Below are 14,488 nucleotides of genomic sequence, written 5' to 3' on the forward strand. Positions count from 1 at the left end.
ATGGTTAAAATTAAGTTTGATGTAGACATATTGTGGGTCGTAGGGCAATGTTCGTACATTTCATGCATAACTTCTCACCCGACATATAATCTAACTGATCCAAATTGGATTAGAAAGCCAACTTAAAAGACTACACATTCGGTGCATTGAGTGATAGTGAGGCCTTATCCATGTCCAAAAAATATCAGCATGTGTCTCCCTCCAAAAAGAACAGAAATCAAGCTTCTAGCTCCCAAACCGCAAAGGGGGTACCCCTCTCAACCCCCTCTCTATCACCTTCAGCCACTTCGGTGGCCAAGGATGTTCCCCTTAATCATGGGGTACACGGACGAGAGGGGTCAGGACTTTCGGCGGGTACGGATCCGATTACACCTACGTCGGCTGGCTTATTTTGCGAACACTATGTGACCAAGGTCCGGCCCACGGCCGAGGAAAATTTGGCCGGCACGCCTCCTTTCAGTCACCTTGCCATGATCCCTTATGAGCCCGTGAGCCCAGCCACGAGCATACGCCCAGCTGATCACGCTACTCCCGGCTCTATCACTGATGAACCTTCGGCCTCGTGGCGATCGAGCCTTATTGATGCTGAGCGTTGGCGTTTGCAGAATGCCGAACGTTGGCATGCGGAAGAGGCCCACCTTATTGGTAACTCATTCTTTATCACATCTCGGAAATCTTCAGATGGGTCGCATTCACCCTCTTCTTGATGTCGGGTAAATTCTTGGTGTGGAATGCAAGGGGGGTAAAAAATAAGGCGACCCAATCCCACTTGCGCTATATTTGTCGCCAACATAGAGTTAATTTATTGGTTATTTCTGAACCTATGACTGAGTTTGTACATGATTACTATTGCCGTCGTTTGGGTTTCGTTGCTGGTTTGTCTAATTGTGCGGGGAAGATTTGGATTTTTTGGGATCACAATTTTCGAGTGGAGTTGCTTAGGGATGAGGTACAATTATTGCATGTTAGATGCATATCTGGTTTATTTGGTGCTCCTTTTGTATTTACTGCAGTCTATGCTAGATGCTCTCGTTCCGAGCGCCGTGTTTTGTGGAATTCGTTCCGCGACATTTTTGAGACGATTGGTGACACTCCTTGGATTTCTGGGGGTGACTTCAACTCAATCTTACTTGAGTCAGAACGGAATAGATCGGTTTCGGATAGGAGACTAGATATGGCTGAGTTTGGTGCTATGGTTTCGGATTGTGAACTTTCGGATGCCGGGTTCTCTGGGGCTAGTTCTTGCTATACTTGGGAGAGCCCTTCAGGTCTTTTGGAGCGTTTGGACAGGATTCTATATAACTCTGCTTGGCTAGATTTACTGCCTATTACGCAGGTTACCCACCTCTCACGGACCTGGTCGGATCATGCTCCTCTTTTGGTTTCATCGGCTGCTTCTTCGTCTAGGCCTCCTGCTTCATTCCGGTTTCAACATATGTGGATCCGCCACGCTACGTTTCGTCAGATTGTGGAACAGGTTTGGGACTTTCCGTGTGCTCAGACGGGGATGCATCGATTACATACGAAGTTGAGACGATTGAAACAGAAGCTTCAGTGGTGGAATTGGAATGTTTTTGGGGACGTGTTCAAGAATAAAGAGAGGGCCGAGGCAGCTGTTCTAGAGGCCGAGCACATATATGACTTGGATCGATCCCCCGAGAATCGTGCAAATTTGAAAAAGGCCACTGCTGAACTTACTCTCATGCTCAATATTGAGGAGGACTTTTGGAAGCAAAAGGCAGCTTGTAGATGGGCGACTGATGGAGAGAGAAACTCTAAGTTTTTCCACTCATTAGTCAAGAAAAAGCGATGTGTCAATCGAATCCACTCTATCTCTCATGGTGATTCGGTTCTCACATCAGCTCAGGAGATCAAGGATTCGGGCGTTGATTTCTTTAGCAAGCTTCTTACCGATGATATGCCTAGTTTGCTTCCGGTTGATGAGTCCCTATTTTCCGCTCCTCAAAGGGACTTTTCTTCAGTCTCTACTCGTCCGTCGGTTGAGGAGATCAAAGATGCGGTGTTTGGGATTTGTCAAGATAGTGCTTCGGGTCCTGATGGGTATTCTTCGCTATTTTATCAGCATTGTTGGGACTTGATTCAGTGTGATGTTTGTGAAGCGGTTTGGGATTTCTTCGAGGGTGGATCTATGCCTGCGAGCTTCACCGCTACCACCTTGGTTCTTATTCCAAAGGTGGACTTTCCGACGGCTTGGACAGATTTCCGCCCGATTAGCTTGTGCAACGTGACCAATAAAATTATCACCAAGGTACTTACGAACAGACTGGCACCTCATTTGCCCCACATTATTTCTCCTTCTCAGAGTGGGTTTGTTCAGGGTCGTCTCATTAGTGATAATATTTTATTAGCACAAGAGATGGTCCACTCGATATCAGTTCGTTGTCGAAATCCAAATCTTATTTTGAAGCTGGATATGGCAAAGGCTTATGATAGGGTTCAGTGGCGGTTCTTATTTCGTGTACTCGAGCTGATTGGTTTCTCGGCGAACTTGGTTGATATTATTCGGCGATGTGTTTCCTCGTGCCAGTTCTCTTTACTAATCAACGGGGAGCTGACGGGGTATTTCACTTCGTCTCGTGGTCTAAGGCAGGGAGATCCGCTCTCGCCGACTCTTTTTGTACTTGCGGCTGAGTATTTTTCGAGAGGTCTCGATGCACTATACAGCCGTTGCCCAAGCATGTTTTATTCTACAAGGGGAGGCATCCCTATATCCCATTTGGCCTATGCGGATGATGTGATGATATTTACCTCGTGCCATAATTTTGGCCTGAAGAAGCTGCGGGATTTTCTCGATCATTACTGTCGGACTTCGGGTCAGTTGATTAGTGTGCACAAGAGCACTTTCACAGTTGATAGGGCATGTTCTGATGGTCATCTTCGCACTATTTCTCGGATTCTCAGTTATCCGAGAAAGGATCTTCCTATCATTTATCTTGGAGCTCCACTATACAAAGGGAGGGACCGGGGCAGTTTGTTTCACACTTTGATTGATCGCATGCAAGCCAGGATTTCGGGTTGGGCTCGGACCGCTTTGGCTTTCGGGGGCCGTCTTGCCTTGATCCGGAGTACGCTTTCGACTATGGCTTTGCATCTTGTTCAGGTTATTCAACCTCCGCAGTACATTATTCAGCAGATTGAGCAGTGCATGGCCCGATTTCTCTGGGGATCTTATGGTAATCAGCGCCGGCCTCATTGGGTTGCTTGGGAGACGATTTGTCGGCCAATTAGTGAGGGTGGCTTGGGGTTGAGGCGTTTGACGGATGTGATTGACGCCTTCACTTACAAGCTCTGGTTTCGATTCCGTGCTCAGGATTCTCTTTGGGCCCGTTTTCTCCGAAACAAGTATTGTCGGAATCGGTTCCCAGGTTCATCCGTTGTGTCTTCACTCTATAGCACGGTGTGGAAGCGCATGTGCCGTGTCCGAGAGCGTGTTCAAGCTCAAATATTTTGGCGGATTGGTCCAGGTCATGTTTATTTCTGGCACGACCACTGGTTTGGCGATGGTCCCCTTTCGGGCATTATTGATGGTGGTCGGCTAACATCAGTTCGAACGGTCAGTGGGATCGAAACAAGCTAGCTGAGGATATTCCTTTTGAGTGGATCGATAGGATTTGCTCGGTCCCAATCTCTGGTGCTTCGGGTGATTTGCCCATTTGGAGAGCTTCTTCGGATGGCAAGTTTTCCTTGACCTCGGCTTGGGCCTTGATACGACAACACCATACCCCTACCCCTCTTCTTCGTATATTTTGGGGATCTTGTCTTACTCCTACAATTTCTATCTTTCTTTGGCGTCTTCTTCTTCAGCGTCTTCCAGTGGATACCAAACTTCAGTCTCGAGGCACCTCTCTTGCCTCGAGGTGCTATTGTTGTCCAGATCCATCTATCCCTGTGTCGAGTCTTGTATCTCTGTCTGTCGAGTCTCCTTCTATTGAGTCGATTGATCATATCTTCGTGGAGAGCCCGACGGCTAAGAGGGTATGGCATCATTTTTTCTATCTTTTTGGCTATACACCTGCACACACTACGCACATACCCCAGATTTTACTTTATTGGCAGCACTTCACTTCGCACACACTCACACACCACACACACATCACAACCATTGTGCCTTGCTTGATCTTGTGGTACTTATGGATTGCAAGAAATGATAGCAAGCACAAGGATATCACGGTTCGCGCTTCTTCCATCATTTACAGGGTCATCCAGCACATCAGGATTCTTCACCAAACCAAATTACTTTCGGCGGACAGCTGGACTGGCATTCCCCACGTGGCTGAGTCTCTTGGCCTATATTACCGAGTCAGAACACCAACTCTCACACCTCATCGAGTTGTTTGGCTTCCACCGGATCCGGGTTGGGTGAAGCTAAACACAGACGGAGCCCGTAGAGCATCCACCCAGATTGCAGCTATTGGCGGGATTATCAGAGGTTCGGACGCTGAGGCCATACTTGCATTTCACGAGAGGATCTCTGCCCCGAGCAGTATTGCAGCCGAGCTTGCTGCCCTTGCCTTGGGGCTGCGATTTGTTATTCAGAGGCAATTCACTAGAGTTTGGATCGAGCTTGACGCAGAAGTCGCTGTTCGACTTCTTTCGCACACGGACCAAGGTCATTGGAGTCTTCAGAGTTCTCTCACGGCGATCCGGAACTCTCTTTCTACTTTGGAGTACAGGATTACACATATCTACCGGGAGGGCAATACAGTAGCTGATGCATTAGCTAACTTGGGGTGTCAGACCGAGTTGGCTCGTACCTTCACAACAGCGGAGCTTCCCCGACCTATTCAGCAGATGATTCGGATGGACCAGCTTGGATATCCATCCTTTCGACGACATTCTCGCACATAGGTGCCATGCATTCCACTTTTTTATATTATTGGCAATTTAGGAATTTTCGTAAACTTTACATGTTAGGAAGGGTTGGGGTTATTATGGATTGTTTGGGTCTATCGAGACTAGACTGTTTGCCGAATGGTGCCACACATTTCGCAGCCGTTATACCAGTTTCGCCCATTTTTGGCGAAAGTGTAAGTGGCCTCGGCTGTTGTGGTGAGGCGAACGGTCTACCTTGGTCTTCCACGACCTTCTATGATCATTCCCTACCCGTCCCTTTTATTATTTGGGCCACCTGTGTTTGCCCGTATTCTTAACGTTTTGTTAGTTAGCTATTGTCTTTTGTTTGTCAACTGCTATTATTAGCCATATGTTGGGCAGTAGCAATTTGAGCAAAACTCATTATGTACTTCTTAAATATTGTTTTATAAACAGGTAGGGGGTCAAGCCTAACCCCCCACCCTCATCGGGTGTCGTTCTCTTAAAAAAAAAAAAAAAAAAAAAAAAAAAAAAAGGTCAAAGTCACATTTGAAATTGAAACGGTACGAGTAAACTTGAAACTCATTTAATACAAACTTGTTCGTTCGGAGAGAAAAAGTGCATGCACTAAACATATTTACACAAATTCATTCGTGTAACAAAAATTAAAAACTAAAGTTCGAAAGCTGGAAATCTAGCCTGAGATGGTTCGGTTATGTCAAGAAACAGATAAGCCATTCCGCCAATACCTTCAAACAGTGAATACGGACGATCGCCCCCATGCATAACACCCTCCGATACGAGTTTTTGAGCACGATCGTAAAGAAAGCACGCAAATGCTTTCGCCTTGTATAGAAACTCCGACTTACCGGTCAATTGGTAGAGAGAAAGAAATACATACGCATTGCCACTTATGCCATGACAAATTCCAACTCGTTTAAGCAGTCCTCGTTTCCAAACCACCTCCCCGGCTTCAATCGCCGCTTGCATAAACTCTTCGCTCCCAAAAACCTTGTTGAAAAAACCCAACCGAACTATAACTAAAACGAGATAAGGGAACGAAAAAAAGGGTATTTATAAATCATAGGATGTAAAAAAAAAATTATTTCTATCTCTCTAACCTTGGCTGCTTTTGCTAGAGTAAGAGCAACACCGGGAGCACCATGGCACCAATGCACAAGCCTATCGTTTTCACTTCCGTCACTCGAGGGATAGTTTCCACTTTCGAAACGATTCTTGATCATGTAATGAAGTGTTCCCTTTACGTAATCCACCTCATCTCGATTAAGGTCCATATCCATTAACACGTTCATAATCCCGGCCAGCCCGTGGGCCCCACCCCAGTATTTTTTCCCATGCCATTCGAACATCAAAGGGCAGTTTCCTTTTGCCAAATTTCTACCGGACTTTATAATCTCGTCAACAACAGCCCTCTGCCAGAAATTCTTGATTAATTTCATAAGGGGATATATAATACGCCGAGACAAGAAATTCGATGAGACATCGTTAAAGAAGAAGTACCATTCTAATTGAAGATATTGTGTTTGCACCGATGTTTTTGTTCATGAACGAAGATGCCCACAAGAATCCAGCTCTACCGTATAGTAGTTCGTCTGGAAGATCCTTCGAAAGCTTAATCTGAAATAAGTACCTCTTTGAATATTTTTACGAAAAAGGTCTTTTATTGAAAAAAAAAAAAACGAAAATTAGTACCTCTTTGAACCGTGTTATGTATCGATTACGTAACTGTTCATCGCTATTGTGGTGTGCTACTACTGCACCGAGAGCATTCACACCACCTTGACCGCATACGAAAGTCACGCGCCTAAAATCCAAAACAACCAATCCAATTACAGAATCAAATACCCTAAGGAAACTCCATAAATAAATCCAAAAAAAAACAACCGATCCTCGTATCAGAAGCTAATCGACGAAATTCAAATATCACACAATGTATACCTAAAAAAAAATTATAAAAATTGGCATTTACATAGAAAGATGAACATACTGAGATCCTTGAGATGCAGAATCACAGGCTTTGATAATATCAGAGCAAAGAGAGAGATTGTTCTTATCTCCTGTAATTTGATAAGATTTAAACAACAAGAAAGCAGTTCCCAAAGCTCCCGTATACAAACTATAATCACCACCGACACGTTTTCCTTTACAAACCCATGTCTCCTTCACCACCTAATAAAACCAGAGCAAACCCTAAACCCCCAATTCAAAGAGAAAAAATCACTGACGATTAATAATATTAAATTTACTTCATTTCTTTCAAAAAAAAATTCCCAAATTGAGCGGTTATGAGTGGAAAAGGAGTGAGAATTGAGAGTAACTGTGTCTTTGAGATCCAGAGCTGCTTTTTTCAGGCGTTCGGAGAGGGTTTTGTACGGGAGGTGGAGAAGCTTGGTAATTGAATCGGAGACGGAAGCTGCGGCTGATTCTACGGCGGCGGCGGCGGCGGCGGGGTTTTCCGGCGGGATGTAATCAGGCATTTCGTTGGTGAAGTAACGATCCGCCATTTTTGTTCAGTATTTGAGCTGTGTTGTTAATTAAGGGAAAATTCAAAATTGACCCTTGCATTTTAAACTATGGTTTTTCTTTTTCTTGCAAAAAGTACCCCTGTGAAATATCTAACTGCATGAAAAGTCCATGTGATATAAAATATCACTCAAAATCCCCTATAACTTTTTTTCAAATAACACACTCGACCCATTTGTAGTTTATCCACTGACCACATTTAAAAGACAGAAGGAGTCATCTGCACAACTTTCAAACTATAAGGGGGTTAAGCGTTATTTTACCCGTCCTTTTATATTCACCTAGGCCCCGTTTGGTTGGGGATTAACCATGATTAACTAAATAATAGGACTTTGTTTGATGTTTGGTATCTGCAATAACTTACCAGGTCGACCGACAAATATTATGTCATCATGGCTTATTTTCCAGACATGTTTTTTTATTGGATTATCGAATATCCAATAATATAATTTGGTTTCATTAGATTATTTAATTTTATCTTGGCAAACCAAAAGAGGCCCTAGAATATAAAATGCACAATAATATTAAATATTAAAAAATGTAATTTTTGAAAGTAAAAAATCCCCATAATGTTTTGAAATTATTTTGGGAAATTAAAATTTAATAATATAATTTATAAACTTGAATCTCATAGAAATATATATTCCAATTTCAATAAAAAAAAATAAAAAATATGATTTTTTTGTAAGTAAAAAATAAACAATATTTATTCAGAATCCACAAAAATCAGAAAATTCGAATTGTTAAAAAACCCATTAGATTGGGCCCAAAATTAGGCCCGGCTCGACATTAATTTTAGCCCAATTCACTGAATCTGTAGCAAAAATCGATTCCCTGATACATATCTGGATTTAGGGTTTAGGGTTTAATCTCCCAATTCGTCTCTTTCCCTCCTCTCCTCTCCTCCCAACCGGAAATCGGAAAACTCAATACCTAAATCTGTTCGTCGGATTACTGAATTCAAATTCACGAATGGGAAAGAAGCGCAAACAATCCGAAAGGGCGGCGCCCGCCGCTGTGGTGGAGGAAGAAAATGTGGAAGAAAGGCCAAAAAGAACTCTCTTTGGCTTCAAAGACAAACCCGAAGAGAAAAAGGAAGGCGACGAAAATCCTCAAACGGTGGGTTTTCGGAATAAAGAAAAAGTCTTGGTCACTTGTTCGCGCCGAATTAGTTACAGGTAGGTTTAATAATCTTTTCCCCAAATCCGATTTTGGTGCCTAGGGTTTTGTTTGTTTGATTCGTTAGATGTTAATTTTTAATTTGTTTGGGGAAATTAATTTCATTAATTAATTTGTTGAATTTGGGGATGCTTTAGGTATCGGCATTTGATGTTGAACTTGGTTGACCTCTTACCTCACTGTAAGAAAGATAACAAAGTCGAGGCTAAGGGTAGTAAAGGCGCCGCCTTGAACGAGCTCGTCGAGCTCAAGAGCTGCTCTTCTTGCTTGTTTTTTGAGGTATTTAAATTAAAAATCGCCGAGAAATGGGTTTGTCGAAACATAATTTACCACGATTTCCGTTTGTGAACATATATACAGTTAAACCTCTATAAATTAATAAAGTCGGGACTAACAAAATTCTATTAATTTAGCAAAATATTAAATTATCGAACTGATAATTTAGTACATTTTTACCGAACCGGAACCGGAAAAAGTTATTAATTAAGCGAGTTTATTAATTTATCAAGTATTAATTTATCGAGGTTCTACTGTACGTGTGTATTATTTCAGTGTAGGAAAGGCAAAGACCTTTACATGTGGATGTCCAAGTGCCCGAACGGTCCGTCTGTCAAGTTTTTGGTCAATGCAGGTAATAGTCGTTTTTCTCGATTTTTTCGTTTTGTTTTTGTTATTAATGATTTTGCTGGTTTGTTTATGTTTTTCTATGTGTTTGTTTGAAGTGCACACGATGGAAGAACTGAAACTTACTGGTAATCATTTGAAGGGTTCGCGCCCTATCTTGACGTTTTCGTCCGACTTCGATAAAAGCCCTCACTGGCAGCTTTTGAAGGAGATGATAACTCAGGTCGGAATTTTTAATTTCGAAGTGCAATTCTTTTATATTCTCGTGTACGAAGTGGTCGACATTGTTTATTTTGGCTTTTTGTGTAGCTTCTGAATTTGTATTTTAGATAATATAAATGTAAAATAGATCTTGAAAATCGATAACTAACATTTAAACTTGTCTCGAGATACGGCGAACGATTCCTAACTTGTGATAATTTGCTACTACTATAATAACACTGTTAAATGTTTGAATGATTTAAATGAATAGTCGAATAGTCAAGTGTCAATGTAGCTCGTAAATAAAATTTTGGAAACTGCATATTGAAACATACGCTGTATGAAAGTGTAGCTTGTTTTGGTTGCATCTTATTCGACATGTTAATTTATCTTGACGATTTACTTATGAACTTTTCTACGTGCGCTACTATCGATTTTGAGGGTTAAATTTTTGAATTTCTTGCCCTTTTCTTTATTCAGATATTCGGTATTCCAAAGGATCACAGGAAATCTAAACCTTACCATGATCATTTGTTCGTCTTCTCAATTGCCGACGACCACATATGGTTCCGCAATTACCAGGTTAGTTACAATGAACGAATGAAAAGATTCGATTTTTATCATGTTAAATCATCAAACATGGAGGCATTAGATGATTAGACGATCGAGTACTTTGTGTGTTGGAAGTTCTATAAGTTTTATTGAAGAATTGATTTAATTTGACATCTTTTTTTTTTTTTTTTTGCAGATATCGTGCCCCAATAATAGTCAACTGAAACTCGAGCGTGGAGATTTGGACAAGATGACACTCATTGAGGTTTGTCAAGAACTATAGATATGCACTCATGTGATATACATACATATGTATATATATGTGTGAACTGTTTTGAATTGACGAGATACATATACGTATATAGGTCGGTCCGAGATTTTGTTTGAACCCTATAAAGATGTTTGGAGGCAGCTTTGGGGGTCCCACTTTATACGAGAATCCCTTCTATGTTTCACCAAACCAGGTAAGCTCTTCTACTACTTCGATTTGTGATGATGTCATCTTTCACGTCATTTTCTTTTTTTAATATATACTTACTGCTCGATATTTATGCTGATGTCATTCAGATTCGGTCGCTGGAGAAGAGGAAGAAGGCTGGAAAATATGCAAAGAAAGTCAAAGCAAAGACGAGGAGGAAGATGCACGAGATGGAGAATCCACTCGAAGTTGACGAGTTTGCTGATATGTGGAAGGACTGACCAATCGAATCGTAAGAAGAGAAAAAAAATATATATTCAAGAATATATGGCTTAATTAATTGCATACCGAATTGGCAAAATTTTTGAGATATTTTGGAAATCTGTAACCGATTTTGACTTGTATTTTGGATGCTTAATCCTCGTATTTTGGATGCTGAATCCTCGTATTTTTGTGTCTCGTTTAAGAAAAAGTTTGCACCTGTGTTTAATTTGAAAGGTATAAATGGATGTTATGCTATTTTTTTCATTGTTTCAAATTTTCAAATTTAATTTCTTGCAAGTCATATCTATTACTTGTCGACCCTCACTAGCGGTCTCGACTTCTAAATATTAATTATAGTAGAAGTTCAAAATAGAGTAAATTACATCCACCCGAGGTATGATCAAATTACGAAAACCCCACTTTTGTTGGGTAATTACAACCACTCCTTCAACTATAAATCTTTTTACACGTCCACCCTTGTGGTTTTCAAATTTAGTGGAATTTTCAAGATTATATGGAATATTATCACTTTTGTACCCGTTTTATCCCGTTCGAACTCCACATTTTGAAGTAAGATGATCCATATGTATTTTTCGGCTTGTATATATCAGATTGTGGTGCATCAGAAACTGTATTTTTACACAAAACGAGTACAAATTAGAGCGCATTCCACGAAATCTATATGATTATGTTGAATTTGACACCATAAGGGTACAAGTGAAAGAAAAAATCATAGTTGGGAGGATTAGATGTAATTATCCAAACAAGAGGGGGTTTTTCGTAAATTGACCGTACCTCATGGGTGATTGTAATTTACCCTTAAAAATATAATTAATTACATAAGTTTATCATTCACTTTATCTCAATTGTAAAATATTATATTTTAATGTTAAGATTCTTTTGTTAATATACAAGTAAAATATTATAAAAGTTAAAAACTATTAAATTTTTTGTTTCATATTACCAGGCCTGGAGAGTTAGAATCGTTAAATTAGGTATAGGTCTAGACGAGTCTAGGTATAGGCTATGGAGCCTATACCACCAACCTGGGTTTTATATATTTTTCGTGGGTCGTCAGAACCGAACAATTGCCGTCCCTAATAAAAATGTCTTTTTTCTCTTTTATTTTTTATTTTTCTAATAATCTTTAAGTCTAAAATAAATAAATAAATAAATAAATAAATAAGAAGCACATGATAATAGTGGCGAAATTTGGACGTACTAAACTACACCAGCTTTACTTATTTTGTCAACTTATCAAAATTATCATTTGTTGTGTTCTGCTTTTTGATAATTTGAGATGTGAAATGTACGGATGAGCTGTACCCCAATTATTACAAGTGGGTCCCACCACCACTCCCCCGGCATTGGATTCCCTTTTTCTCCCCGCGGTGCTTTTTTGTCGCTATTTGCTTTGATGGATTGGATTTGATTAGATTTAATAGGGGTGGAAATTAATATATTCTTAATATTTTATATTTCACTACATATTTGATATTTTGATTTACACAAATTGTTCAATGGGGTCATTAGCAATAAACCCCTCATATAGATAATAAATGGTGATATGTCCACCCCTTCAATCTTTCTTTGTGATAGCCCCCTAGAATTTGTATTCCCAATTGTACCCTTATGTCAATTAGCATAATTAGTCTAAATTATTCCCTTTTCTCTCTCTTTCCATAACAATAATCTAATTTCTAAAAATCTCCTTCCAAATTCCTAAAAATCTTCTTCCAAATTCCTAAAAATTTGCTACCAAATCAAAAAAAATAATTTTTTTATTTTTTTTATTTTTTATTATTTTCAGATTTTTAGCCATTTTTCATTTATTTTTATTTTTTAATATTTTTTTAATAAAAAAAATTAATCTTTTTTTTAAAAAATTTTTTAAACAAAAAATTGAATTTTTTTTTTCTTAACGGATTTACAACTCCGAATATGACTATAGTTAAACATGACTATATGTGACTATATAGACATATTCTTTCTTTATATTGCATTTTTTTATATTTTCAACTTAAAATTTCGATTATATAATGTGGTATAGTCATGTTTACCAAATTATATAAAACAAAGAAGATTCTCCTATTGTTTACGAAAACAGTCCAATCAAAATTCACACAAAAAATACCAATTTTGAATCTAGTTATTCGAATATGACTACAGTCATATTCAACAATAGTCATATTCAAATATGACTACAATCATATTCAAAAAATACATGAATATGACTATAGTCATATTCGAACATGACTATAGTCCTGTTATGAAAAAAAAAAATTCGAAAAATACATAAAGATAGAAAAATAACGAAAGAGAGTCATGGGGAGTCGACGACAACGGCGATGGTGGCGGTGGTGAAGTAAAGAGAGTGAGAGAGGCTATATGTGACTATATAGACAAATTCTTTCTTTATGTGACTATATAGACATATTCTTTCTTTATATTGCATTTTTTTATATTTTCAACATAAAAATTTCGATTATATAATGTGGTATGGTATAGTCATGTTTACCAAATTATATAAAACAAAGAAGATTCTCCTATTGTTTACGAAAACAATCCAATCAAAATTCACACAAAAAATACCAATTTTGAATCTAGTTATTCGAATATGACTACAGTCATATTCAACAATAGTCATATCCAAATATGACTACAATCATATTCAAAAAATACATAAATATGACTATAGTCATATTCGAACATGACTATAGTCCTGTTATGAAAAAAAAAATTCGAAAAATACATAAAGATAGAAAAATAACGAAAGAGAGTCATGGGGAGTCGACGACAACGGCGATGGTGGCGGTGGTGAAGTAAAGACGGTGAGAGAGGCGGCGACGGTGGTGGTGGTGGGGGACAAATTTGGAAAAAAAAATAAAAAAAAAATGAGAAAGATAACGAAAAAGAGAGAAAGAGTCTTACGTGGAAACGAATGAGGAGGCGGCGACAACGAGCGGCGACGGTAATGGTTGTGTACAAATTTATGTGGAGACGATGGTGGTGTAAAGAGAGAGAAATCGAGAGAAACAACGAACACGAGAAATAAATAAATCACTAATCGAGTGAATCAACAATAGTCATATTCGAACCAGAGTAGTCACGTTGATGCTGTTGTTTCAGATTTGGAGAGAAAAAAATTGAAAAAACCTGGGGAGGCGACGACAACGACGGTGAATGACAGAGAGAGTGGGGACGTGGCTACGGTGGCGGTGGTGGACAAATCTGGGAAAAAAAAAAAGAAAAAAAAAAGAAGAAAAATTTGAGAAATCTAGAGAAAAGGAAAAAAGGAAATCTCCATGTAACGAATCCGACGAAGGGCGGCGACGAGGTTGGGGAACATGATTTGTTTTTTTTTTGTGTTTTTTTTATTTGATTTTCTTTTTCAATTACTCTTTATTTATTTTTTATATAAATAAACATGTTATATTTTTAATAATGTAAATATTAATATATATATATATATATATATATATATATATATATATAACATGTTAGCTAAAAGGCACGTGTGGTAGGTTATGATTTTTGCATGATGTTTGGTATCAGAACCATATGGAAAATAAATAATTAAAACGAGGCCGAAAATCTTAGATCACGTTTTAAAATTTTGAAATTAAAACTCAATTATTTTCAAAAAAAATTATTAAAAACCTAATCACATAAGGGCACTTTAGTCTTATCATGTAAGGTTGGGGGTGTCTCACTAATTAAGAATGAAAATTGGGTGTAGGCAAAAGTCTCTAATAGTCAATTGGGTTTAGTTCAAAATATTTTCAATTTGAGGGGGGTATTGCATATTTCCCCTTGTTCAATTATGCTCCAACTTAGTTTAATAATAATAATTATTATTATTATATTAGTATT

At 38.8% G+C, this 14,488-nt stretch overlaps 2 protein-coding genes across 3 annotated transcripts; one reads left to right on the forward strand and one right to left on the reverse strand.

Moving 5' to 3' along the window:
* Positions 1–5,403: 5,403 nt before the first annotated feature.
* GPCR (G protein coupled receptor) lies at positions 5,404–7,513 on the reverse strand. 2 transcript variants are annotated; one of them, XM_012995143.2, is made up of 6 exons: positions 7,173–7,513; positions 6,842–7,023; positions 6,547–6,658; positions 6,355–6,471; positions 5,955–6,266; positions 5,404–5,844 (listed from the first exon to the last, which is right to left on the reverse strand). In XM_012995143.2, the coding sequence occupies exons 1-6, from the start codon at positions 7,356–7,358 to the stop codon at positions 5,506–5,508; spliced, it is 1,248 nt and encodes a 415-aa protein (XP_012850597.2). In that variant the 5' UTR covers positions 7,359–7,513; the 3' UTR covers positions 5,404–5,505. The 2 variants fall into 2 exon arrangements, with proteins under 2 accessions (XP_012850597.2, XP_088678392.1); XM_088822266.1 differs by having other exon boundaries at positions 6,824–7,023.
* A 706-nt stretch (positions 7,514–8,219) lies between these two features.
* Positions 8,220–10,877, forward strand: LOC105970462 (ribosome biogenesis protein BRX1 homolog 2). The gene is made up of 8 exons (XM_088822267.1): positions 8,220–8,555; positions 8,694–8,835; positions 9,109–9,187; positions 9,279–9,403; positions 9,862–9,963; positions 10,130–10,198; positions 10,299–10,397; positions 10,501–10,877. Exons 1-8 carry the CDS (start codon positions 8,350–8,352, stop codon positions 10,630–10,632), a joined length of 954 nt encoding a protein of 317 aa, XP_088678393.1. The 5' UTR covers positions 8,220–8,349; the 3' UTR covers positions 10,633–10,877.
* The last annotated feature ends 3,611 nt before the right edge of the window (positions 10,878–14,488 follow it).

The sequence above is a fragment of the Erythranthe guttata genome, chromosome 8, assembly GCF_056151865.1.
Source record: "Erythranthe guttata isolate IM_541 chromosome 8, IM_541, whole genome shotgun sequence".
Lineage (NCBI taxonomy): Eukaryota > Viridiplantae > Streptophyta > Magnoliopsida > Lamiales > Phrymaceae > Erythranthe > Erythranthe guttata.